General features: G+C 30.9%; 1 protein-coding gene across 1 annotated transcript; it reads left to right on the top strand.

The window, feature by feature from the left end:
- Nucleotides 1-1923: 1923 nt before the first annotated feature.
- Nucleotides 1924-25809, top strand: LOC127729106 (myeloid differentiation primary response protein MyD88-like). The gene is made up of 6 exons (XM_052236760.1): nt 1924-2506; nt 12149-12223; nt 13248-13310; nt 17804-17996; nt 19102-19193; nt 20418-25809. The coding sequence occupies exons 1-6, from the start codon at nt 2128-2130 to the stop codon at nt 20987-20989; spliced, it is 1374 nt and encodes a 457-aa protein (XP_052092720.1). The 5' UTR covers nt 1924-2127; the 3' UTR covers nt 20990-25809.
- Nucleotides 25810-27785: the final 1976 nt, after the last annotated feature.

Here is a 27785-nt window from a genome sequence, read left to right as displayed (position 1 = left end):
ATTTCCTATTTATTTTACTATAATTTTATTAATGTTAAAATATTGTCATAGACTGGAAGGTTTGAAAGAAGGATTATTATTTGATGCATTCATATGTTGTAAACAATTACATATTTCTAATGTAAATACATGGTACTCAAGTATAGATTATATTCAGAGAGAGATTGATTTTCCAAATTTTGACCAATCAATTGGTTCTTTATGTCAGTATGTTAAAAATAAACTATGTGAAAGTTATTTAACATTTTGGAATAGACTGAAGTATCAAACAATTAACTCTGAAAAAGGGAAGCTTGGTACTTATTTTTCTATAAAAAATTGTTTTAAAAAAGAAAAATATTTAGAACTACAGGATTTTAAAAAAAGACAGTCAATTTGTAAATTAAGAATAAGTGCTCACTCTTTAAAAATTGAGACAGACAGATATTCAAAAAAATATATAGAAAGATCTGAGCGTCTTTGTTCAAATTGCTCACTTGGTAAAGTTGAAGATGAGCTTCATTTTTTGTTAGAATGTCCTCTTTATGATACTCAAAGGAAAGACTTTTTTCAATACATATCTGACAATTGTTATAATTTTAAAAATTTAAATAAATCTTCTAAATTTTTATGGCTCTTGACTCAAGAAAATGTAACTCTTATGGAAAAACTGGGCTGTTATATTTGTGACTGTTTTGAATTAAGGAGATCAGGTATGCATATTGACACTAAGTCAAGTAAATGATTTGAGAATGAATGCATATAATGTAATTTTATTCTTTTATTCACAATATATATGTGTTTTTTGGCTCTGATTCTGACCAATGCTAATATACTAAATATATATTTTCAAGTGACTATTATTGTTGTTGTTACCAATTATGTAAATCAATTGTATCTGATTTTATGCCCTTTATGGGCCCTGTAATTTGGGAAATAAAAATATTCTATTCTATTTTATTCTATTGTAAATTTCATTGAATGGCCGTATATCTTGTTTTCAACAAGAAATCTGTGAGGTTATGTTAACTAACCTTACAACAAACGAGAATTTTCCATGTCCATTTTTTACTGACAAATCCCACATTAAATATATTAGTACATAGCTTTGGATCCATCCAATCATTTTATAATAGACAATTAATAGGGAAAATACGGCATCAAAAATGTCCAACCCTTACACTTTAACTATAAAATATACATGCCCCACGTCAGGAACCGTTAAAAAAGTGCATTTTACACTTATTTTATGTTTTTTTAGCCAAAAATAGGTCCATAAAAATTGTCGCCTAACTCCGCTCGGCGAACTTTACATACTCCGCCCCAGCCCCCCCCCCCCCCCCCCCCCCCCCCCTTTTCCAAAATTCTGGATCCGCCCCTGCATAATTTTGTGTGTATCAGCATGAGAAATAATATGGCTAGTTATAATTATGCTCCATTAGTTTAGCATGCAGGTGAGAGAGACTGGTCTATATAATTATTAATTGGATCGTATTTATACATTGTAATCAAGTTTATTTTTTGATGGTTTTACACTGTGACTATGATAATCTGGGACATAACTTAATTGATGTATTTACACAAAATAAAGGATTTGTATAGTCTTTGTATAGTCTTACTATACTTACTATACAAATCATTGACAAAATGATATATAATGAAATATGTAAATTAGTGATTTTCAGTTTCAATTTTATTAAATTAATACATAAGTCATTGACATGGTTTGATAACTATATATGCTTTAAAATAGTTACCCGAGATATTTACCTGTGAAACGGTTTCAAATTATCGGGTTTCCCAGTTTAAGTCTCTGATAATAATAGTTACTTTTTTTTTGTCTAGTTTTATATTATCCTATTGTATTTATTATTGAACATGTTGAACATAGGGGTCGTAACGCAAACTATGGTAATGTCCCGAAAAGAATGGGAATTTCCCTATCGATGTGCGCACGCGTAATGTGAAATGCACTTCCTTCAACACGGAAGTGTTGTCAGATGAAAAAAAGTTGGTATGACTTGTGATTTTCTTGCGATTTAGCAACTTTTTAATATATTACAATATGCAGTAATTGACAATTATAATGTGAAAAATGTGTTAATTTCTTTAAAATAACATAACATGAAAAAAACAAATTAAAGCATAATGTCGCGTAAAATGGACGAAGACATGGAAATTTTGGATGACACGGGGGAAAGTTTAAACCTGGATTCGAGGTTAACATCTATCCCATTAGATGCTTTGAGAAAAAGCGCGAGATCGAAGATCGCACTGTATTTAGACGATCAAAGTGATATCATTGACGAAGAATGTGGTTATGTCACCGATTGGAATGGTCTTGCAGAGTTGATTGGATTCACTGCATTGGAAATGAGAAAGTTTAGTAGACAAAAAAGTCCAACTCAGGATCTGTTGGTAGACTGGGAAAGTACGCCAGCTTTAAATCCTACACTTGGAAATTTGTGGAAGTATTTAATCGAACTAGGCCGTCTTGATGTCTTACAAGACTGCAGAAGCATTGTCAGTGAGTATTTATATCACTGAACATTTTCTTATGTTTTTGATTGCACTATTTGCAGTGTGCAATTCAGTCTACGATGTAGGCACTATTATACTTCCTATTAAAGTGCAGGACTGTTTGACTGGAATAATTTGTCATCAATGTTCAGCCAGGGACTTTCTATACTAACGTTAGTATAGAAAGTCCCTGGTTCAGCACATTAATATCTAATGAGGGTACATCATTGTTTTAAAAGCTCTTCAGAGCTTATGTTTTATACTTGTATTTGCACATACCGACTCTAAATAAAGCTTTATGTCTTATTATGTCTTATCACTGGGTCTAATCTCTTTTGTGAATCTAAATCTGGAGCAATTTTCTGATTATGCTTTATACTGCCCACAGATGCTTTCGAGACGTTTTGGCCATACATGTATGTCATATACGATTTAACTTTTTGAAAATAATAAAGATAAATATGATGCAGGGATAGGAAAAAAGTCACAATACATGTACATGCAATAGGTCATGTACAAATGGGTATCAGGTCCGTTTGCGCCCAATACACGTTGGCACCTCACACGTTAGCCCCCTATGACCGTTCGCACCGTACACGTTCGCACCCAATTTTTATTCAAATTCCAGTTGAATTATTAGATAATTTTTTATATGCATATACCAAAAAAAATTATATTTTCCTAAATAAAAATTGGGGAATTATTATATGAAATGTTTTTTTTTAACAATTTGATGATTAATTGTTAAATGTTAATTATGTATGATTACTGATTAGTACTTATACACAGCTAAATTTGGTATTATTGTTGTGGGTTTGAAAATCATGATTATTGTTTTAACTTCCTTTGTAAATACTGCATGTATTTAGCTTGGTATGAGTAAAACATTGAAGATTTTAAATGAAAAACACGAAAGATAATTGTTTTTAACAGCTTGGTCCCTTTGAGCTCACTTTATTTTGAAACAATGAAAAAAAAAATATATATATATATATATATGTATATACCAATACCATGAATACACTAACCAAAACGTGATTAAGATTTATTCAACACAAACAAAACGTTGTTAGAATCTAACTTTATTTCGAAATAATGAAAAAAAATAAATTACAGCAATACACTTACCAAAACTCGATTACAACACAAAACCAATTAAAAGGGTGCAAACTTGTAGGGTGCGAAAGTGAAAGGGGGCAAACGTGAATGGGCACGAACGGACCCAGATTCGTACAAATGTAGGTAGTGCACTTTTGAAAATTAGCTTGCCTGAAAGAACGAACCTGGATCCTTGACACTGTTTTGAATGTTATTTAAGTTTAAAAAGGGCTATCTAAAACATCTATTCGTTGAAACTTCTGAGTCATTATTAATTCCTGTCTGACATTGTTAGAAAATGTCAGAAACGATTTTTTGGCGTATTCAAGATTTAATATCTTTTCACTCTCAGATTGTTATGTGTGATCTGAATGGAAGCTAGCAATATATAGCAATACATACATGTACACCAATCATTGCAAGAAGTTGTAGTTCTTTGTTTTCGTCTTTACAAAGTTGAAAATTTGATATGAAATTGAGTATTTGATTTTATCATCTTTTATAACAGGGAAATGTTTGCATAAGCTTGGGAACAACTTGGGACTATAGCTTAAGACAAAAATTCTTTTGAAACATTACCAATTACAACTTTGAGGTAAAAAATCGTACTAATTATCACTGCAATAATGAAAATTAATCATGATCATGTTTGTTTAAAACCGAATGTCATCGATTGTCAGTGCTGTTTCCTAAAATATTTCTCCGATTATCGGCGAAATGTACAAAATGTACAATGTACACATATTTTTCATATGCAAATTTCACTTACCATGAATCACATATATTGTACATATATACATTTATGTTATAAAACCCTCAGATTTTTATAGTAATTATTCATGTTTTACTATGGGGCTGGATTGGTACCGTTTGGGGCTTGAAATTACATTTTACAATTCACTAAATGTATTTTTTCAAACTCTTGATTTATTCAATCACAGCTGGGAATAAAACAAGGTCCAAAAATATGCAAATTTTGTATTCTGCTAACATGTACATTGTACATGTATATAGAACTTTAGAAGAAATGAAAGAAATTCAATTGTTTGATCCTCTGAAAATGGCTCTCAACACATACTCAAGAATTAACGCTATAAATGATAGTTTTAATTTATACATGTACTTGTATGTACTATTAAATTTTAATATTTCTTAACTATTACAAATGTATAAGTAATAATAACATGAATAAGCTTAAAAATCATATTCCCTATTTTTGGGAGTGATTTCCAGTCTGGAAACACTTGGGTTTTCCCACCCAGGATTTCCTGCCAGGTAATACTTTGCCAACCCTGGCATAGATATAAACAAATTGCTTAATATGTATAAGACATAATTATATATATATATATGATAAATGATTTCATGTTGACCTAACATTAATATTTGTATAGTGGCATTTACACAAAAAAATGTAGTTATAATGATTATAACAATGTTGGATTTCCCATATATATATATCATATGTAATCATGGTAACATTGTATCCTTAAAGTCATTTCCACTTTATTTAGCTCACTTGGCTCAAAGGGCCAAGTAAGCTTTTCTCATCACTTTGCATCTGTCGTCCGATAACTTTTTTTAAATCTTCCTCTTTGAAACTTCCAGGACAAATTTTACCAAATAATCATCATACTTAACATTTGCTTAAACAAATAACTTTAAAAATTACCTATACAAGTTATGTTGAAAACCAGGCTATTGTAGTTATTACTTAAATATATACATAACATGTAAGTAACATTTGTAAATATTATTTACATCGGTGTACATTGTACATTCATACAGATTTTACTAGCTTTAACAAATTTTCACAGACATCTGGTTATTTATCCTACAATATTTTTTTGTCTGATTTCTTATAATAGATAGATAAAAACTTTGTCTATTATCTTGAAACTATAATAAGATAGCTGCATGTATATGCATGTATAGATAGGCACTTTAAATAGCAAAAATGATATGCAAATAAAGATTTATAAAAAAGTCAGCATGGCCAAAATAGTCAGTCGACTTCTTATTGGAGTTCTTGCTCTTTAGTGACAACTTTTGTTGAACCTGCAACGTCATTCATATTGTGATACATAGGGATTCTAAATTCCATTGGTGGCGCAGTCTGCAACATAGGGATTCTAAATTCCATTGGTGGCGCAGTCTGCAACATTCATATTGTGAAAGCGACGTAGGGATTCTAAATTCCATTGGTGGCACAGTCTGCAACATTAATAGGTTGAAGTTTGAACAGTCTGATGTTTTTTTTTACAATTAACAATTTCTGTCCAAGGTTAAGTTACAACATGTACAATGTATCCAGTAATCAAAAAACTTTGTCAAAACTTTATGAAATTTTATGTAGTTGAACAGAAGCTTTTTAATGATCATAAGACACTATTATCCAGAGCAAAATAATGAAAATATTTTTTTACATTTCCGCATAATGTTATGATTAAAGGACTTATTTTGTAGCAGTTAACAAGTAGATACAGTCAGGGGTTAACATGGTTAAAGTTTAATACACATTAATTACATTGGCATACATGTACCGTTGTAGAAAACTTTGGCAGAAGCTTCTTTATTTTTTAGAAATAATGTCTGAAGCAATACATGCATTTTGAAAATATATTTTTGCCTTTTTCAGTATTATACTGATCATACTGATAGATAGACTAAGTTTATATTGCAGTTTACATTTAGAGATTGTGAGCTCGAGTGAGTCTGGGATTCAATTTTGTTGACATAATCAATTCATTATTTGTATCCCTTTATTGAATGTTATAAAAATTTGCCATATATGCTAATATTCAAGATCAAGAAATAGAATCTGAAAAAAAGTTAGATTTTTAAAAAACAATTATATACATGTAATACTGATAAATAATTCATCATCCGGACACACTATACACATTTACACTGAGCAGCAATCACAGGCGAGACACAGGGGTTCATGGAACCCTTTGCTATTTTTTTTTACATTTTTGCCTATTATCTTGAAAATTATAAAAGATAGATGGATACATTAAACATGTTAAAAGCAAAATTTATTAGCATGAAATCAATTCTAGTCCACAATGTTGGAGATTGTCCATTGTTGAAGATGCACATAGACCTACAACTGTACATGAAGGTGAACAATAGAGCGTCTTATCTCAATTTTAGTTCATTTTTGCTTATTTTGAAAACAATAATGATAAGACAGAAACTCTGTCAATCAAAATTGAGCAGTAAGAGAAGAATCAACCCAAACAGTATGAATACATTCAACACAAATATGTTCAGGAAAAGAGATAGCAAAACATGGAATTCTTCATATACAATGTACATATATTTACAGTTCATAAACATGTTGTATATTTGGTTTTCATTGTTTAAAGCAAAGACAAAAAAAAATAACTTGCCTTGCAAAATACAAATACTGACTTCTTTGCTTTTAATTTAACAAACTTTTTTAAAGTACATGTACAATGTACTCATACAAACAAATTAATCTAATATAAAGAAATAACAGTACTGTGTTTGAAGAGTAGCTGCTGTCAATGGGTGGTTTGACAGTTGCAGATGGTTAAACCGGCCATGTGAAGTGGAACTATTTAACATTGATATTTTTATCCATCCAATCCTAAATCAAATACTTTAGTGTATGTATATAGTTTTACATGTATGTAAACAAAAAATAGTGATCAATTTATATATATGGGACAAATTAATCTTGCCTCTATGGCCTTAAAAAATGAAATATTTAATATGAAAATAGAAGTCAATAAGTACACTTGATTATTAGGGCCCCGCCTAATGGCGGACGCCCTATATAGTGATCAGTCTGTCCGTCCGTCCGTAACAAATTGTGTCCGCTTTATATCTAGAGAACTGTTATGATTTCAAAGTTTATACTTGACATGTATATTAACCAACACCAGAGGGTGTGTCATAATGTATGTACAACTTCCTAGGTCAAAAACTTTGGTTTTAGTTGACAACCCCATGTCCTATGGTAAAGATCGCGTCCGCTCTATATCTTGAGAACCGTTATGATTTCAAAATTTATACTTGACATGTATATAAACCAACACCAGAGGGTGTGTCATAATTTATGTACAACTTCCTAGGTCAAAGGTCAAGGTCAAAAACTTTGGTTTCAGTTGACAACCCCATGTCCAATGATAAAGATATAAATTTTTTACCACACATTATTCACAGCGGGGCCCACAGAGATGGCTCCCATCTCAATGATATCTACTTTCTTTAATTTCCTTTGATATTTCAATTTTGAATTGTTTATTATTTAAATGATGGCTGATATCATGGTTTAGATATGTGTCAAGTTTAATATATATACATACCTGTGATGAGATTTTGTGGTTTTGAATTTGAATGGTTTTGTATTATAGGGAATTCTATTTACTTCCTCAAAATAGCATGCTCTGTAAACATGATAACCTCGTATTTTAGGAAATTTACAGGTGAAAATTAAAGATATTAATACATGTAGTCAATACTTTAGAATAAAAGAATAAAATCAATTTTTAAATAGCACAGTATTCATGTCAGTTTTATTACATGAATATATTGTTTAAATTTCTTGTCCTGTTAAATATTATTGTGTACAGGTTTATTACAAAATGTATAATATACTGGAACATCAAGTACTTTGGTCTCAATCATGTCAATATGAGACTCAAATACATGTACTGGAAAAATTACAGTTTTACTCTCAAACAATGTTATTGTATATATGCTGCTAACTGCAACAATGTCCTGACTATATATATATATATATATATGCTGTCAAATGGTTAAATAAAAATGCTCATGCATTTTAGAAACTTATTGATCAATTGTTCACAGTTGCATGATATTTACTGAGGGTTACATAACAATTCTATTTTAATCATGATCAATTTACTTCCAGATTTTGCATGTGTTTTGTAGTTTCAATAGGTCCTTGAATCTCCACACAATGTTTCTATACATACATCCTATAGCGTACATATATATATGAAGTATATTAAAGTTGTGAAGTTTATACAAATAGAATTATTTGAGGAATTATTTTATATACTGACATGTGTCATAGTTCATACCACAAGGCTGCATTAATAATGACATTCATCCACTTGAGATAGTCTTAATTTTGAAAATAAAAAATATCATATGTAATGAGGTTAATTGGTAGAATCTGTCTACATACTTATGTAATGATCAAGCGACACAAATTTGAATAGATTTGGTGGGAAATCATATGCGACAATAATATATATTTATTAATTTAATATTTAGCCTCTGGTAATTAACTGTCCTATAATTACATAAAGAATTACCCAGAAAAGGATAGTCATCTGACAACATTGTTTAACAGGTCCAATACATATTTTATGTTAACTGCACACTGTAAAACATCTACACAAATACACATAGAAAACCTATAGCTACATTTAATGTACATGTACATGTAGCTGGAATAAAAAAATATTGACAACTGGTCTCTCCAGCCAGATAGAAATTTTACACCATGTACATTATCACTATCATGACTAGTATAACAGACTTAACATTTGTAAAATAAATTGACAGTTCTGACATATTGAACATGTTGAAAGCAGTTTATTATCATGATTATTGTTTGATTAAATCTGTCAATTAAATACATCATACATATATATATATATATATGAGTCAGTTATTTCAGGTACATTTAATCATTCATTTGTATAAGCTAAAGTAATAATCTACTAAATAAAGCTGTTTTAAGCTAAGTATGTCATGTATTCATGATATTCTTAACTGATGGAAAAGGTACATCTAGTACAAACTGTTATCAAAACTTGCCTAAGTGACTTTTAAATAGGAAATAACCAAAGTTTTGCTGAAATCACATCTTCATGTATACTGAACTATTCAGGCTTTTGAAATACAATTTAAATTGCAATATTTGTTTGCTGTAATATGTATTCAATGACAGCTGTTATACTTTTTGTATTTACTGAGTACTGTACTAAATGTATGTATACTGATATATTTTCTATCAACATGATCAATAGGACCTTAAATGGTTCAAAAAATAGTTTATTCTTGACTTTATTTTTACAATAAATAGGAAATGGCTTTTAAATCGAACATAGGAAAAATGATACAAGTTTTTAAGTGTTTTGCTCAACATCCGTTAGATTAACAATAGACCTATGATTTAATTTAAGAAACTTATTTACAAATGTACTATGTTTTAATTATAGTACAGCCTACATGGGCATTCATCACACATACATTTATGAGGGTCAATCAAATGTCACTGTTGAAGTACAGATGTTACGGAATGTAATTTTTGTCTCGCCTTGATGGAGTCAAAAAGTGAGACATAGCTATAGGTATGCTGTTTCACTCGGCCGTGGCGTCAACAATGTATTAGTTTGTGATAACAGGTCTAGTTTATGGTGAACCACAAGTGGTAGGTCAATCATATTTGGTATGCAGTTGTATTAGCATTGGCGGATCTTATTTCCATGGAGATTGTTTAGCCCCGCCCCCTAGTCATGGTCTATTGACTTTGAAAATTTTGCTCAGTTTACATGTATTTGTTTGTGATTAGGTCAGTTCAAGGGGAACCATTTGTGGTAGGCCAATGTTATTTGGTATTCAGTTGTATAAGCATTAGCACATCTCATTTCCATGGAGAATTTTTGGCCCCGCCCCCCTCAGTCATGGTCTATTGACTTTGAAACTTTAGCTTAGTTTACATGTATTAGTTTGTGATTAGATCAGTTAAGATGAACTGCTTAATGTTAAGTCAATGATATTTGGTATGCAAATTTATTGGTATTTGCAAGTATCGTTTCCATGGAGATTATATAGCCCCACCCCCTCGTCATGGTTCATTGACTTTGAACATTAATTTACATAGTTTACAAGTTAATGTTTGTGTTTAGGTTTGTTTAAAGGGAATGACTTATAATAAGTCAGCTGGAAGGTATTTGGTATGCAGTTGTATTAGCATTGGCATATCTCATTTCCATTGAGATTGTTTAGCCCTGTACCTCAGTCATGGTTCATTGACTTTGAATATTTGCATAACTTATATGTTTACATTTGCATAATCAAAATTACAAAAAGGTGAGACATATCTCTGTGTTAACAGTTTATTATATGTTTACATTTAAAAAATATACATGTAGCAAACCTTTTCCAACATTATAACTTGCTTTAAATTATTTCTCCTGGGAAGATCTTGCAACAAGTCACATTCTGTGATGTGATCACAATCAAGGAAAACAGTTCCTACCATGTTGATCAAGTAAAATAAAGATCTTGCAACAAGTCACATTCTGTGATGTGATCACAATCAAGGAAAACAGTTCCTACCATGTTGATCAAGTAAAATAAAGATCTTGCAACAAGTCACATTCTGTGATGTGATCACAATCAAGGAAAACAGTTCCTTCCATGTTGATCAAGTAAAATAAAGATCTTGCAACAAGTCACATCCTGTGATGTGATCACAATCAAGGAAAACAGTTCCTACCATGTTGATCAAGTAAAATAAAGATCTTGCAACAAGTCACATTCTGTGATGTGATCACAATCAAGGAAAACAGTTCCTTCCATGTTGATCAAGTAAAATAAAGATCTTGCAACAAGTCACATCCTGTGATGTGATCACAATCAAGGAAAACAGTTCCTTCCATGTTGATCAAGTAAAATAAAGATCTTGCAACAAGTCACATTCTGTGATGTGATCACAATCAAGGAAAACAGTTCCTACCATGTTGATCAAGTAAAATAAAGATCTTGCAACAAGTCACATTCAGCAGTGATGTGATCACAATAAAAGAAAACAGTTCCTACCATGTTGATCAAGTAAAATAAAGATCTTGCAACAAGTCACATTCTGTGATGTGATCACAATCAAGGAAAACAGTTCCTTCCATGTTGATCAAGTAAAATAAAGATCTTGCAACAAGTCACATTCTGTGGTGTGATCACAATAAAAGAAAACATGTTTGAAGGCAAAACACAATCTTTGAACAAACTATAAAATTCAGTTGACAAGGGCTTAAAACTCATCAGATTAATACAAAGCAGGAAAACATCCAACAAAAACCCAGACTGGTTGCATTAATATATTGTGGCAGGGCATTTAAAGACATCTGTTTCATTATAGGCCATTCATTCTTAAAAGACCATTATCATGATAATGTAAATGTACATGTAGTCAAAAGGTCTCCATATAACAAGAGATTATATGATTTACATTCAGTGGGTGGTAATTTATTGAATAGTTTTAAAGGATTTAGTTAGCAAAGCATGAGAATGTCAGATGCAATATGTGTGAAATTTTCACCCACAACCATCAACAGAAAATGAACACTAAGAGGTGTAACATTTTTAAAGTTGTATTTAATTTATTGAAGGTAAAAATAAAAATGAGCATTTTTAAATTGTACTAATAATGTGGTGACCTAAAGTTTCAAACATCTACCTCATTTAGTCTCTAGAGAATAGTTGTCTCATAGGCAATCATACAACATCTTCTTTTTATATAAAAATATTTTTTTCGTTTCAGTAAAAGATGCAGAGAACTACATTTTAATGAGAGAAAGATTAGCCAATGATTATCTACCAGTGCAAGAAAATCAAGGTATTATAGATAATTTAATTTATATTTCTTACAATCAATGAAAACACATTCATCTGATTGACCAGATACAATGCCTGAAAACACATTCATTTCATTGACCAGATTCATTCCCTGAAAACACATTCATCTGATCGACAAGATACAATGCCTGAACACATATTCATCTGATTGACCAGATACAATGCCTGAACACATATTCATCTGATTGACTGGTTGCATTGCTGTAAAACACATTTACTTATATCTGATTGACCAGTTACAATACATGAAAACACATTCATCTAATTGACCAGTGGCAATACCTGAAAACACATCTGATTCACTGGTTACAATGCCTGAAAACACATTCATCTGATTGACCAGATACAATGCCTGAAAACACATTCATCTGACTGACTGGTTACAATGCTTGAAAACACATTTATCTAATTGACCAGATACAATGCCTGAAAACACATTCATATGTATATGGTTGACCAGATACAATACATGAAAACACATTCATCTTATTGACCAGATACAATGCCTGAAAAATACCTTTATCTGAATGACTGGTTATAATACCTGAAAACACATTCATCTCATTGACTGGTTACTATGCCTGAAAGGCACATTCATCTAATTGACCAGATACAATGCCTGAAAACACATTCATCTAATTGACTTTTTGTTAATGTATGTTTAAGTAACTTGAATGAATTATGACTATCTAAAACAAATTGTGGTATATTTACTGAAACTCCCAGAAGCTTTGAATGATCATGATGATATACTTAAACAGGAACAGTAAACGAAGAAAAACAACAATTGAAATATTTTAGATATGTATTCTTTGTCTAAAATTAGTAAACTGTTCATGCTGTTGTTACACAATTCAAATGATTGTATTAGTTTGCACCCACACATTTATCTTTGACGAAGCACCTAGTGTAAATAAAATATATAAATTTTAAATTCATTAGCTTTTACTTTAAGTTGTACTGACAAAAGTATTAAATGGGAGAAATTTCTTTTTATTATTCAGTATCACAAAGTTCAGCCCCTGACCATTATGTGGATGAAACACGAATGCTGGTCACTGGAGACAGTAAGTGTTGTTGATTTTATTGTAAATGAAGTGCTCTGAAGAGGGACTGATACTGAAAATAAATATAGACCGATTTTTATGCCCACGCCGTAGCTGAGGGGGCATTATGTTTTACCCTTGTCCGTACGTCCCAAAATTGGTTTCCGTTCTTTAACTTGAGTTTGCCTCAACCAAATGTTATGACACTTATACACGATGCTTATTACCACAAAATACAGATCAGGCTTGAATTTTGGTAGCGTCACTCTAACTGTTCTAGAGTTATGCCCCTTTATAAATGGAAAAATTACAAAATTTTTAGTTTCCTTTCTCTAAATTAAGTTTGCCTCAACCAAATGTTATGAAACTTATACACAATGCTTATTACTACAAAACACAGATCAAGTTTGAATTTTTGTGGCGTCACTTTAACTGTTCTAGAGTTATGCCCCTTTATCAATGGAAAAATTACAAAATTTTTAGTTTCCGTTCTTTAACTTAAGTTTGCCTCAACCAAATGTTATGAAACTTATACACAATGCTTATTACCACAAAACACAGATCAAGTTTGAATTTTGGTTGCATCACTTTAATCATTATCAAGTTATGCCCTTTATAAATCGAAAAATTGCAAAATTTTTAGTTTCCATTCTGTAACTTAAGTTTTGCCCCAACCAAACATTACGAAACCTTTACACAATACTTATTAACACAAAACTCAGATCAGGTACAAATTTGGGTAGGGTCACTTTTATTGTTCTTGAGTTATGTCCCTTTATAATGTTGTATGCAAGGGGGGCATCATCTGTGTCCATGGGGACACATTCTCCATTTATTCCTACAGGCTCTATCTGGTGTTCTAATGATGCACAATAACAAACCTGAACATTTCAATTACCCATGTAACAAGAGTTAAATCTTCCAGCCTGGTAAACTTTTCTGACATCAGCTCTAAACAACTAAGAGATTTCAAAGTGTCATCAGGGTTCCCTGGTGAAAAAATTTAAATGTAACAACTGTACTTTAAATTAGTACTTCTGAGGTTTACAATTTGATGTTGATATTTGTACAATATGGTATAGGTGCATATATATATGGTAAATACTTCATTGTTATAAACATATCTCTAATGTAAAAAAAAACTATCCCTTAACCAGGGCTTCCAAAATTTCCTGACGACAGCCGGACATTTTTCAAAGAATTATTTATGACGGTCAATGATCAGCTGGATACTTAAATGTAACCGAGAGGATGCATAAATTGATATATGTGTCTAAATAATTAGTAGTGTTATATGCAATAAAATTATTTATAACTGTTTTGTTTTCTTCATTCTAAAAATAAATAAAATATTATCCTCGGTATTGTGTCATTTTTCTGTGTATCGTAATACAGTAACCATCATTGCATCAATCAGCTTCAGTACCTGACTGTTCTCATGTTTTTGTTTCTGTTTATATAATCTATCTTCTCTCTGTGAGTACTTAACACTTTGTAAATTAAGGCCATCTTATTTGAAACTGTTGATGTTGGCTTTAATTGCAGTACAACTTGATCATCAATACACGTGATACTTTTCTTTTTGTGTATTTATTACCTGACCACGTGACTTTTACAACTGATACGGTATTTATAGATAACATTGAGGAGGCCCGATGAAGGATATTGTTTTAAACCGTGTAAAATCTACTGAACAGTGATAACATTTTTCTTTGTACAATTTCCCAACCTGATTTAGAAAATAAGGAATAAATAAAAACATCCTCAGTTGATAAATAATTTAATGAATAACAACATGATATTTTATGTAAGCATATAACAACAATAAAATGTCAGAAGAGCACAATGCTGACAAACACACGCAATAAATATTACAATGAGCACATTGAAAAGAAGCACAGATCACAGCACAAGATTAGAGTTCATTTAGTCTAATTAAAGATTTTACATTCATGAGCTTGCTAAATGCATTGTTCTGATAAACATGGCGGTTACGAACGGATTGCCATTTGCGGATAGCAGGAACAGGGTCAAAGTCTTTAACATCTACACCTACTAAGCTTATCCTCATAAGTTGATCTAAAGCGTCAATACCTAGACTACACCTTAGTCGATCATAATTCCCACGGCGGGACTTAACTTTACGTCGGACATCACCTCTTTCTCTATAACATTGGAAATTGTCTGAATAAATTCGGAGCAGGCATTGTTCTCTTGATATAATTTAGAAGTGATCACGGCACCATTTAACTTAGTTAAATCATTTATTGACTGAAATTTGTCCATTGGTTTTTCCTATATATTTTAGTAAATTTTCCCCTTGAGAGTACCCCAGTATTTAACACGATGTACAGTGTACAGTGTTAAATAAAATAATATATATCATACTTATTCATTTATAAATATCCTTATTTGAAGAATAACTTTTAAATATCAGGATACTTTTAAAACTGAATGCTCATTTAAAATAATATCTATAAAGCGTAATTAAATAGGATGTTGTTCCATACACGCTTACATGTTTGACCTCGTTTACCGGATTACCTTTATGTACATTGTTATGCATCATTAATTCTATTGATAAAGATAAGCTAAGGACACCTCATCAAAGGTAACAAACCTGTAATCAGTGAATGATTTATGGCTTCAATATAACTTATTGAAGGGATAATTGTTTGACAGCTTGTTGTTATTTAAATAAAAGAAAACGTGTTTTTTCTACTTTTTATTGATGCACACAAGCTAAAGACCAAGCCGTACATTTATGTACCCAGAGGATTAGACTAACTGAGACACTTCAAAGTATCTGAAATATGCTGCTTCTGTTTTATTAAACCCAATTATGACCGAAATATCTTTGTGAAATAGATTGCCACAATTATAAACTAAAATGCCCAAACGGACATGCCCAAAGCCCCAAACGGACATTTTTATCGATCGATAGTTGGTAAAAATTGAAATGACCGTTTCATGAAAATGCCTTGAATAACAAAATGTGGCACACCAATTCTATTTGACCGTTTGAGGCTGAGAGCAGCCGGTCTTTTTATGAAAGTTTCGGTCAAGTCCGGAATATATGACCGTTTTGGAAGCCCTGCCCTTAACCCTTAGACTGCTACGGGCGACTATTGTCGTTCCGATTAAGCAGTCCGCTACTGCTACGCGCGACTATTGTCGTTTCCGTATCTCATTTGTTTACACAGTTACCATGGAATGGGCGGAGTCAATATTCATGAGATTGCGCTAGTTTAGACTTGTATGGATTCTGATTGGTTAAAATTCGGCATACTTTCGAGTTTCTCTTGACTTTAAATCAGGTATAAGCAATGAAACCAAAAGTGAAAAATTTAGATGAAAAAAGTAACAAAATGGCGGAAATTGTTTGGAGTGATGGCCAACACGTTCAGAAGTATTTCAATGATAACGATGTAACAGCGGCGGCCAATTTAAATGATTTGGACGAGAACAGAAGATATAATAGATAGAAATAGAAACATTCTAGCAAAACAGCGAAAAGAAGACTTTTAAAGCGGGAACCACGGGGATTCCCCAGACGATGTTCGAAATGGATGACATGAAACAGGATTTGCGATGTTTATCATTGCGCCTTTCAACTGTGAATCAATATTGATCACTGACATTGAAAGATTCAAACATTATGTTTGTCAAGATTATTTATTGACGAAAGTTATATCAATGAACTTGTTGTTAAAACATATTTGTACATGGAAGTAAAAGTCGAAAGTCGGAAGGAAAATACTGGAAAATAGTTGCATAAAAAAAACGTTGTTCCGAGAAGAAGCTTTTTTCTTTTGATAATCACAATGGAACTAGTTCTTAAAAGAGATTTTTAACAATATTGGTTCAATTCTGAAGTCATGGATACCTTTGAAAAGTTTTTACATTGATGGATTCGCGTTAATAAAACATGAAAAAAAAAATTACCTTTGTTTACCTCTATTTGCACCTGTACAGGTAATAAATGACCGGAGACTCACACAAAAATAAAATAAATAAAAAATACAGAATATAACAATACTTTTTTATATAACTTTTATTGATGAATATTCAATATTTACAAAGATATTGCAATTGTAAGTAAACATGTTTATTTCATCAGTGATTAAAATTTTATTCAGCAATACACAAAAGTACAATAGAAATGAATGCAGCAGTCTAAGGGTTAAGATGAAAAAATGCACTAAGATGAAGAAATTTTTTTTTTACAGAAACATTTATCTGAAGGATTTTTAGACTTTCATTATAATTACATGTAGATAAATAAAAGAATGCTGGGTATAGGAGTTCCATGAAACAGTAACCATTAGGCTTCTAATTAGAACATGAGAATGCTATGAAACCATTGAATTAAACAATAAATAATTTGTACTATCTGCTCTAGTATCATTTAAATCAATTTGTTTTTTTATTATAAATATTAATTCATGACCTGCATTTTTAAGTTGTTACATGTTATGTTTAACAAATATTCATTAACAACCCGTGTTTTTCAGTTGATGGCAGTATAACATTGTTTGACGCTTTTGTATGCTACAATGCAGATTCCACTGGGAAGGATATTATTTTTGTGAAAGACATGATTAAAAAGCTTGAAAAGGAATATGATCTGAAACTGTGTGTCCCTGGCAGAGATGATCTACCTGGAGGTTCCAGATATGTAACAGATGCTAAACTTATAGAATCAAGGTATCTTTTTATGCCCCACCTACAATAGAAGTAGGGGCATTATGTTTTCTGGTCTGTGCGTCCGTTCATTCGTCCGTCCGTCTGTCCCGCTTCAGTTTAAAGTTTTTGGTCAAGGTAGTTTTTGGATTAAGTTGAAGTCCAATCAACTTGAAACTTAGTTCACATGTTCCCTATGATATGATCTTTCTAATTTTAATGCAAAATAAGAGTTTTGACCCCAATTTCACAGTCCACTAAACATAGAAAATGATAGTGCAAGTGGGGCGTCCATGTACTATGGACACATTCTTGTTCTATGTTATATATATGTCAAATATATGTTAGAGGATTTTACCTGAAAAAAATTAAGGCTATGGTGTTTACTTTTTTGATGCTGAAAGTTGTGTAGAATGTTACGAGTTAGAGAATTTACATATACATGTACCAATGGTTTATAAACACTGATTACATAGACATATATTATTGTTATACTGCAATTTAAATTCTTCCTAGAAAATAAGGAAATGTTGATTTCTAACTAAGTCAATTTTACCCACAGGATGATTATAGATCTGTCCCCTGTTATAAAAATTGTCAGTGGTTGGCTTTTTTCATTTAATTTGAATAGGGATGTCAAATCTTTGTTTGTTTCTGGTAACTTTATGCATGACTCTAAGCGATTAAGATCTTGTCATATGATGTATTGGTGCCATTAACTAAACATAATGTTGTGACCTTTTATTGTCTTTTTGCAGGAATTAGTATTGTTAGGTTGTTGTCTCCTTGACATTAAGCCTTCATTGTTTTTTGATACAAGTATTTATGAAAACGCCTTAATACACCACTTTTTTAAACATAAATTGACATGTTAGAAAAATCATACCATGGTGAGACCTCCTAAGAAAAGATGGATTCTGGAAAAAATGGAAATTTTAAATTGCCTTATTGAGTCGGTTTTCGAAAATGTATGCAAAAGGATGGTCTTTCAGGATTCCAATTAATAATTCTGTAAATTTGACATAATTTTGAAGTAATTTGCATTGGAAATACTTTCATTTAGAGGGCACTAGATCATATTGCTACATTTAATATCTTTAATTACCATATCTGTTTTTTATTTTTGTAGATGTAAAAGAATGATAATAGTTTTATCACATGAATATCTACATAGCTCTGCCTGTGATTTCCAAGTCAAGTTTGCTCATGCTTTAGCACCAGGTAAGAACTATTCTTAAAAATGTCATAACGATGAGTATTAAGTTCTCAAAATGTTGATGCCTGGATGTTTGTGGTTTAAAGTAATCTTCCTTAAGAAATGTATTATGATTCCTTCTATAATTTGCATTGTTGGCTGGTTTGAGAACAAATTGCAATAAGACCCATTGCTAAAAAGGGAAAAGGTTAGTTAGAGGAAACAAACACATTATCATTGACCAATGAAATCAGTTTATTATTGGAACAATGTCAGTGGAGTATTCATATGTTTTCAGTATTTTTGAACAAGTATAAATAGTTTCCAGAAGTGAAAGCTATCCTAACATGCCTAAAGCTTGCACAAAAATATCAGTAGTGGAGAGAAATAAACTAACACACATTTATAAACATATGTTAAATGTGATCAGGTTTGTAAACAAAGGATAAGCATAATCTTCTACATTTTCAATCTCCAGAGGCAATTCCAGCTGTCCTCAGAAAAATTTCTGCGAAAATAAATCGCTACCTGTTTATGGGGAGTATGTTGCTAAAAAAGGTATAATATAAGGAAGAAGCCTAAAATGAAGATCCTTGTGGAAGTTTTGTTTAGAAATATAGAACAGTTATTGAATATAAATATCAATATGACTTGGAAACATTTTATGGCCCACTGATATTATCTGAGTTTGAATACATTTTGATTTACATTTATACTATTAGATGCCTTTGTTTTTAGCTGTTTCTGTTGTAAGGTTTACATATATATATATATATACCTTTTGACCTTAATCTTAAAAGGTACAAACTAAGCTAGGAAACACAGATAATTTGAATTATGTATCACATGAATGGTTAAAGAAATTGGATGAAACTGCTTATTACCAAATCATTACTGATTTCAACAGTTATTTCCTGTAAACCCCTGTCTACCTCTTGACCTTTTATTATGACCTTCGTTTCATGTGCCTTTTCTTAGGAAGTAACTTTAATAGGTATAAAATTTGTAGAGCTGATTGAGTGAAATAACAGTCTGTCATTCATATTAACTATATATATATAAGTAAGAGCAGATGATGTGTAAATGATAATAGACTGTGAGACAGCAACTAACCAACACAACAACAAAATTGGACCTGTATCATTCAGCCTTTCAACTTATATTTGACATTCATAAAGGCTTCAATATGTTTTTTCTTTGTAAGGATCCTGATATTTTGTGCATCATTAATACAATTTATTTCTTTGTAGGTGCAAGAAGTAAGAAGCTTATTCCTGTCCTCATAGAACCTTCAGTGCCCATTCCACAAATTCTTAGACATGTAACATTGTGTGACTATACCAAAAATGATTTGATGGAATGGTTCTGGGACAGACTAGCTAAGTCAGTGAAGGCACCATTAGACCCTGAACCTTCTCGTATGGGCTCAAGTATAGAGTCATCTTCACCGATGTCGATACCTTCTTCATCTTCCCTGCAGTCACAAGCCTCACTTTCACCATCACAATCTCTCTCTTCTATTGAAAATTACCGTCTTTCAAATGACTCAATAAAGAATGCACAGCGTCAGCTGTCGGAGTCAGCTTCAATGTCAAGTAATGACTCTGGATTTCACTCTTCGTCATTCCAGTCTCATGGGGCCTCGTCGCTTCAATCAAATCAAAGTAGCTTCAGTAATGAATATACATCATTATCTACAGAGAGTTTTCCAACTTCATCAAGCAAGGCACGAGAAAAGAAGAAGGGTACCAACATATTTGGACAAATAAAAGCAAAAGTATCTGGGAAGAAGTACAATAATCATACAAGTAGTCAAGCTTGATTAATTGTTAGAGTGTACCACAATAAATGTGTTATGATACAGTTTGTACCACAATAGATGTGTTATGATACAGTTTGTATCACAATAGATGTGTTATGATACAGTTTGTTGAAATTCGAAAGATTAAACATTGTAACAAACTTAAAATTGATTTATTTATGATATAATATATGTACTTTCAAGTTATGCATGGTCAGCTTTTAAAATGTTTTGTTAATTGTATGTAAAGGCAATTAGTATATTTAATTGATACTAGCCACGGTGAATTTTAAGTGCTAGGACAGACCACTAGTTGTGACTGTCACAAAATAGAAGTTCCATCACAATAATACTTCCAACAAGAAGATATATTCTGAAATGTTATTTCCACTGGAAAATATATCACAGTATTTGTTTCTATCAGAATTAGAGTATAGAATATTTGTTTTAACAAGAACAGATATTATAGCATTGTTTATAACAAAGTGTCCAGAGGAACTTCTCTTATAAGGAACAAATATATCTAAACCAGACTACTAACTCAGACATAAAAAAGGAATAATAAAGTTATCGTTCCTATAATCTATATTTTTTAACCTGAGGAAAAACTTAACAAGCTTAATATATTGACTTGTATCAAGTAAGATATAGAAAATATATACAATAAGCATGGAATACTTGTTATTTCTTATTCTCTTGTCAGATTCAACTTGATGGCATAGAAGATTCAGTATTGAGAACTTTTTAGTTGTTGTGTAATGAGGAACTCCTGATTTCGAATTAGTTTAGTAAGTTAATGTGTAAAGAATTTTTCCTCCTGTATTAATTATTACTTCCCAAGGTTGGAAGGAAGTAAAGATATGTTTCACTTGTATGTAAATTTTTGATAACAGTTGAAATATTTTTTCTGCCAGTTCAATTGTTATTTAGAAATGTATTCATTTATATCATAGTTGTGTACAATGTTATTTTGCGTTGAGATCAGTATAAAAATGTTAACATGACAGTAAACTTATAACTGTATTAAAAATAATGTTATAGTTTATATGTTAGCTTTTTCCTAGGTTTCTGTCAATATTTTTAAATTTTCTTCAGTGCCTTTAACAAAAACACTAATTTTTATTATGGATTTTGATTGGCTGCTTATTTTTATTATGATCACTGCTTTAAGGTTCCTATTGTTTGTTTACTTTTCCATAACATTAAGTTTTGCTATGAGCATTATCATGAATATCAAAACACTTCAGGGTTCACTTTTGCCAGATTTTCAATCCTTTTATCGTAACAAACCATATGCATGTGCAAAAAACAAGATTTTATCTCTACATACATCACAGTGTGAAACACAAAGACGAGGTTGCTATCTTCATAAAGGGCTGTTCCAACTTTTATCATGGCGGGGAAAAGGAGGCACACAAATTATCTAATTGTTGATGAATGCATTTTCCTTAGAATTTTATAAGAATTATAAGTAAAATTAAATTTTATATTATGGTTGGGGTCTAAAAATAATACTCCCAATGCATGTAATTCAGGAACAGCACATACCATATAACTTAATTATTAATCTTTTGAATGATTGAACATCTAAAAATATTTATATGCATTATCGTATGTTTTTTCTCTATTTTGCCACTCTTATGTAATTATACATGTATATATAAATGGCGAAAGCATGTTAATTAATGATTTTTTAAAACACCATCGCGGAAATAAAGAATCAGAAATATTGTGTATTTTGGCATATCAGTTAAATAGGGCAATTAATGCAAAGTGCATAAAGGTAAATTGTACATTATATTTATTTGTCTCATTTCATAATGTTATGTTATGTTTTTTTACATCCTGTTAAGTATTGCAAATTTATGAAAATTTGTGGATATTTAGTAATTTTTAGATTATATTCATTTCAGAATTTTCTCAGTTTCATCATTTGCATCTGTCATTTTTGAAAATCTGCACTAAATATTAATAATTTAGTATTTAAACAGTGATTTCACTCTTTTCAAAGAAAAAGTGTATTACATTTTTGATCAAATTTGTTAATTTGGTTTTTGATGTTTTAAAAGAAAATTAGTTTGAGAAAAAACAACACATGTTGTCATTTTGGATAAAATAAATTATCTTTTCTTTTATTATGATTATGACCCAGAAAATTTTCAAAGTTATTATTTCAGCGATCACATTATATTAATGTCTTATTGGAACATTTATATACCAAGCATTAGATAGGGTATTCAATTAAGAGGGTGCTACTGTCCAGACTGAATATATACATCAGAAATATGTTATAGTAAATTGTGATATGGTCCTGAGAGTCCTATAGTACAGTGCCTGTTAGAACTATTTTTAGTTGTATAAGGATGAAAAAACAGTGACACTAGCAGGCAATTGCAAATCAGTAAGGTTAATTGATTAAATGTGGCTTGCTTAACATTCAGTGGCATGTAGTAGGCTAACAAAAATAAGTTGTTATGAAAATTAATTTTTGGGTGGTTTATATGGTTGGCAAAACAAACAAAAAAAGTTTTTTGGTTGATCTAATATTTGCTTTATTGATATCATTATTAGAATATAGCCTGTGCTCTAAAAATTAAAGTTTTTAAACACCGTACAATTTCATGTCCTGTTATTCATGTGTCAGTTTAGTAAGTGGTTGTGAAAAAATTCAGCTCACTGCATCAATATTTTATATAAGAATTCTGTAGCAATTAGATATTTAAAAAATCATTATCATATGATGTAAATTTTGAATGTTTGTGTCATTCGATTTATTATTCATAGCTATCATGTTTTGTTTATATAATTACTTCCTCCTTCATAAAAAAACATGTATATATTTATATTTTCTATAATTCTCAGGAGTGGGTCAAGTAGATCTGGTGACTGCTAGAAGTAGGCCATGTGTTGATGAATGTTAACATGATGGTATACATCTGATCATATTTGGTAAACCTCGTATTTTAATGTTTTAAAATAATTTTTTTTAATGAATTTTCAATTCACAGTACTAATTCATATTTTGAACTTGCAGATTAAGAAAGGAGCAAATTTTAAGCACAACATTTGAATTGGTAATATGAAGCACTCTTTGAAACATCCTTCATTTTTAACTAACCACACAATACATTATTGTTTAGGTAGTCATGTCTAAACCGGACTGACTTTAAAAGTCCCTTTTTACCCTTGCACATTAAAAATCTGGCTCAGCATGTCGGTTTAGTACAAAGCAGGGTTAATATTCACATTACATTAACATGTTCTCGTCCTGAATATGTATTTAATTTGCCGCTGGTTGTTAAACAGCCATTCATCATCATCATTATATCTATTCCTAGACTAGGCCCTTAGTCCCTTCATGCATACATCAATATATTTTGAACCTCTATTGCACATTAACCAAGTCAGCAGTGTATTTAGATATTTGAATGAAGTGTCCATAGTATACATCATTGTCAGGATGCTTCCAATATCTTTTTTTTTTTTAGCATTTTGTTATTTAACAGGCATTATGAAACAATTGTTTTTAATAACTTATTGCAGCTGACTGGGCGTCATTTAAAAGGAAGCTAACTCCTGGACAGGTCAAAATAATTGAAATAGCTGCACTTCAGTTTTTTATACATGTAATATGCATATCTAAAGTTTTCATTGACACTCTTCTGATATTAAATGTTGATAGCTAATATTCGTCATACAAAAAAAAATTCATGGAAGCTTAAAAATATAGCAAATAAAGGAAATTCCCTATAATTTTTTTTTATATACAGTGAAACATAAAACACAGGAAATATTAATTTGTTAGACTTTTTATTGTTTATATTCCATCAGTACATTTTGAAAATTAAAACATACATTTTTAAATATAATTTTTTATAGGAGTGCAAAATTTATTAATTATTTATTAGTCCCTGAGATAATTGTTTTAATGAAACAAAAATTAAGAATCATATTATCAAATTTTAAAAAACTTAGCCTAAAAAATGTCTTTTTCATTAATGAGAAACTTACGATGCAGCAAAAGGAGCATGAGGTAATTTCAATATGAGGATACAGATAACATCTCCATCTTACTTCAAATATATTTATAAAAAAATTAATAACCAGAGAAGGTCATAGGCTTGAATGAATTTTTTTTTGCTCAATAAACCTTCCCCATTAAAAAAAAATTTGTTTGATGCAGCTAATATTGAGAATAAAAATTTTGAAAATGTATCATTATAAAAAAATGAAAAGATGTGGTATGATTGCCAATTAGACAACTCTCCACCAGAGACCAAATGACCTAGATGTTAACAACTATTGGTCACCGTCTGGCCTTCAAGTCTTTTTCTCCCAGGCTCAGCGGAATCCTTGACTGGTCATGTATAAGTTATGTGCTGTGTTTTTTAATGCTTTCTAAAAAGATATATTAGTATATTTAGTTTATCAGAATATGTAAACATTATCTACATAGCTGAAGTTTCAAGTATTGAATAAGTATAACAAACGACTATCCCAAGTAGACTATGATGAGATTTAAGATATAACAATTGTCCACTAAAAACTTTTAACCCTTTGTTGAAAGGAAATAAATGCTTCATGCATTTTACATTTCAATGTTTTTTCTCAATGATCCTAATTGAGTTGATGATATTTTTAATTGTTGACCCATGTCTACTTAAATAATTTGTACATAGGAAGGAAATAGTTGGTACATTTTTAAAAGGTCATCAAGTAATAAAACCATGCTTTAATTGTTTAGATTTGTAATAAGTACTTTGTTAGATTTGGTTGTTAAGTTTTGTCATTTTAAATTGCTGACTTTGAAATACTGAATGCATTAAAGACATTACACAATATTGTTTTTGTATTCTTTTTTCTTGTCAGATATTATTTTTAGTGATTTTTTTACAATTTTATGCATCAAGGAACACCATCCCGATTTGTTTATTGAGGGGTATCATGATAATTAGAACCAACACATTATATAACTAAGAGGCACCATCATTGATTGTTTCATAATGAGGCATTATCACAGATTTGTTTATTTAGGAGAACTATTACATATTGTTTCATTAAAGGCTGCCATCAAATATTGTGTTATTAGCTCACCTGTCAATCAGTACATATCCAACATCCAATGGATTTAGTGTAAAGACGTCATTAACAAAATTCAAATCTTTATTGACATATAAATCAACTGATATAATTGGTTTCAAAATAAACACTAAATAGTAGGGATGTCAACTCGGTGAAGATTTACTAGTCGAGTACTCGTTAGATTTACCGAGCGATACTCGAGTACTCGCTCGGAAAAACATCTACAAAATGGAAACACAAAATTATACCCATTTTACGTATTGTGGGTCGTTGTCTTATGGACGCAAAACCCTCCAAATTATTACTTAGGACTAGATAATAGTCCTAGGAACTTTATACCATAATTAATAGCTCATTTACTACATCCACTAATTATGTTAACTGGCAATAATCTAATCAATTAATTAATAAACATCTATAGAAAAATGTTTACTCAAACAATAGTATTTGTGAATCGTAAAAAAACACATTTAATTATCAACAAAGGGGTGATGATTGGAACTTACTGACGCCTTTAATCATTCTCTGAGGGTCGATACAGGGTGCAATGAATTTGTTCTTGTGAAGAAATATTATCTTTTCAAATTTTTCTTGGACGAGTCGATTTCTCAACTTTGTTACGTAACTAACAGTCATGCTGATGAAAATATTTGCTCTGACGGTAGAGAGGTGGTGGAATGACTAAGACACAATAAGCTAAAAGTGTAAGCCTTAGAAATGTGCTCTTGTTCATAGCCTACATCTGTTCGAGGGAATTTTAAGTGACAATTAAACGAAAACATTCGAAGCGTATTTTAATTTTGATGAACATTTAATTACCCGGGAGGCCCTCTTAATTAAAATATTATTTCTTTAAGAAGGCAACAACATTCTAACGGAAACCGATTAGTCGAGTATCATTTTGGTATTCGATACTCGGTCCTACCGAGCGATACTCGAGTACTCGTTGACATCCCCACTAAATAGTGTAACAAACATGTATAACTGACAAGATGAAAGCGGTCAGAATAGGAATGTTAGATACGATGCCTCGTGTATTCATAGTGCTATATATGAATGAAATAGTTGAGCAAAAATCAATAAATGAAATAAATGAATGATATCTTCTTTAATAAAGGAAATAATGGACAAATGGTTCTAAATGAAAGGTAAAAAACCTCAAAAGTTTCCCTAACTTATACATGTTATAAATGTGAAAAGAAGTAACACGTATTGAGGAAGCGTTTTTATAATTTGAAAGATTTGAAACTAAACATAATTGTACGTTTTAAAAGAAAAGGAATTATTTTTATTTACATGTATGTGGAAGGTGCAGGTAAAAATAGGTTCGTAAACAAATTCATTGTATTGAGATATAAATACTAAACAGGAAGTGGGTATTTACAATACATAATACAAATTCTAGTTCGAGCTAAAATTATATGTCCCTATTTTTGGTGCACCAATCGGTGACATGTAATTGTCAACGAAATTTCATCAAAACGAGGTCAATTTGCTTAGAAAATAATAAAAGTTCCTTAGATTTTATACTCTACTTACATGTACTAGATACGAATCATAAAGATTCTTCGAAGTTATTCTGACCAACAATATACGACAAAGGAGAGATAACACAATTGTTTTTTGACCAACAATATACGACATAGGCGAAATATCACAACTGTTGTTTGATCAACAATATACGACATAGGCGAGACATCACAATCGACGTTTGACCAACACTATACGGCAATAT

The sequence above is a fragment of the Mytilus californianus genome, unplaced genomic scaffold (genome assembly GCF_021869535.1).
Source record: "Mytilus californianus isolate M0D057914Y unplaced genomic scaffold, xbMytCali1.0.p SCAF_2, whole genome shotgun sequence".
NCBI classification, from domain to species: domain Eukaryota; kingdom Metazoa; phylum Mollusca; class Bivalvia; order Mytilida; family Mytilidae; genus Mytilus; species Mytilus californianus.
Note: the sequence above shows the minus strand (reverse complement) of the source record. Positions and strands in the feature narration are given on the sequence as shown.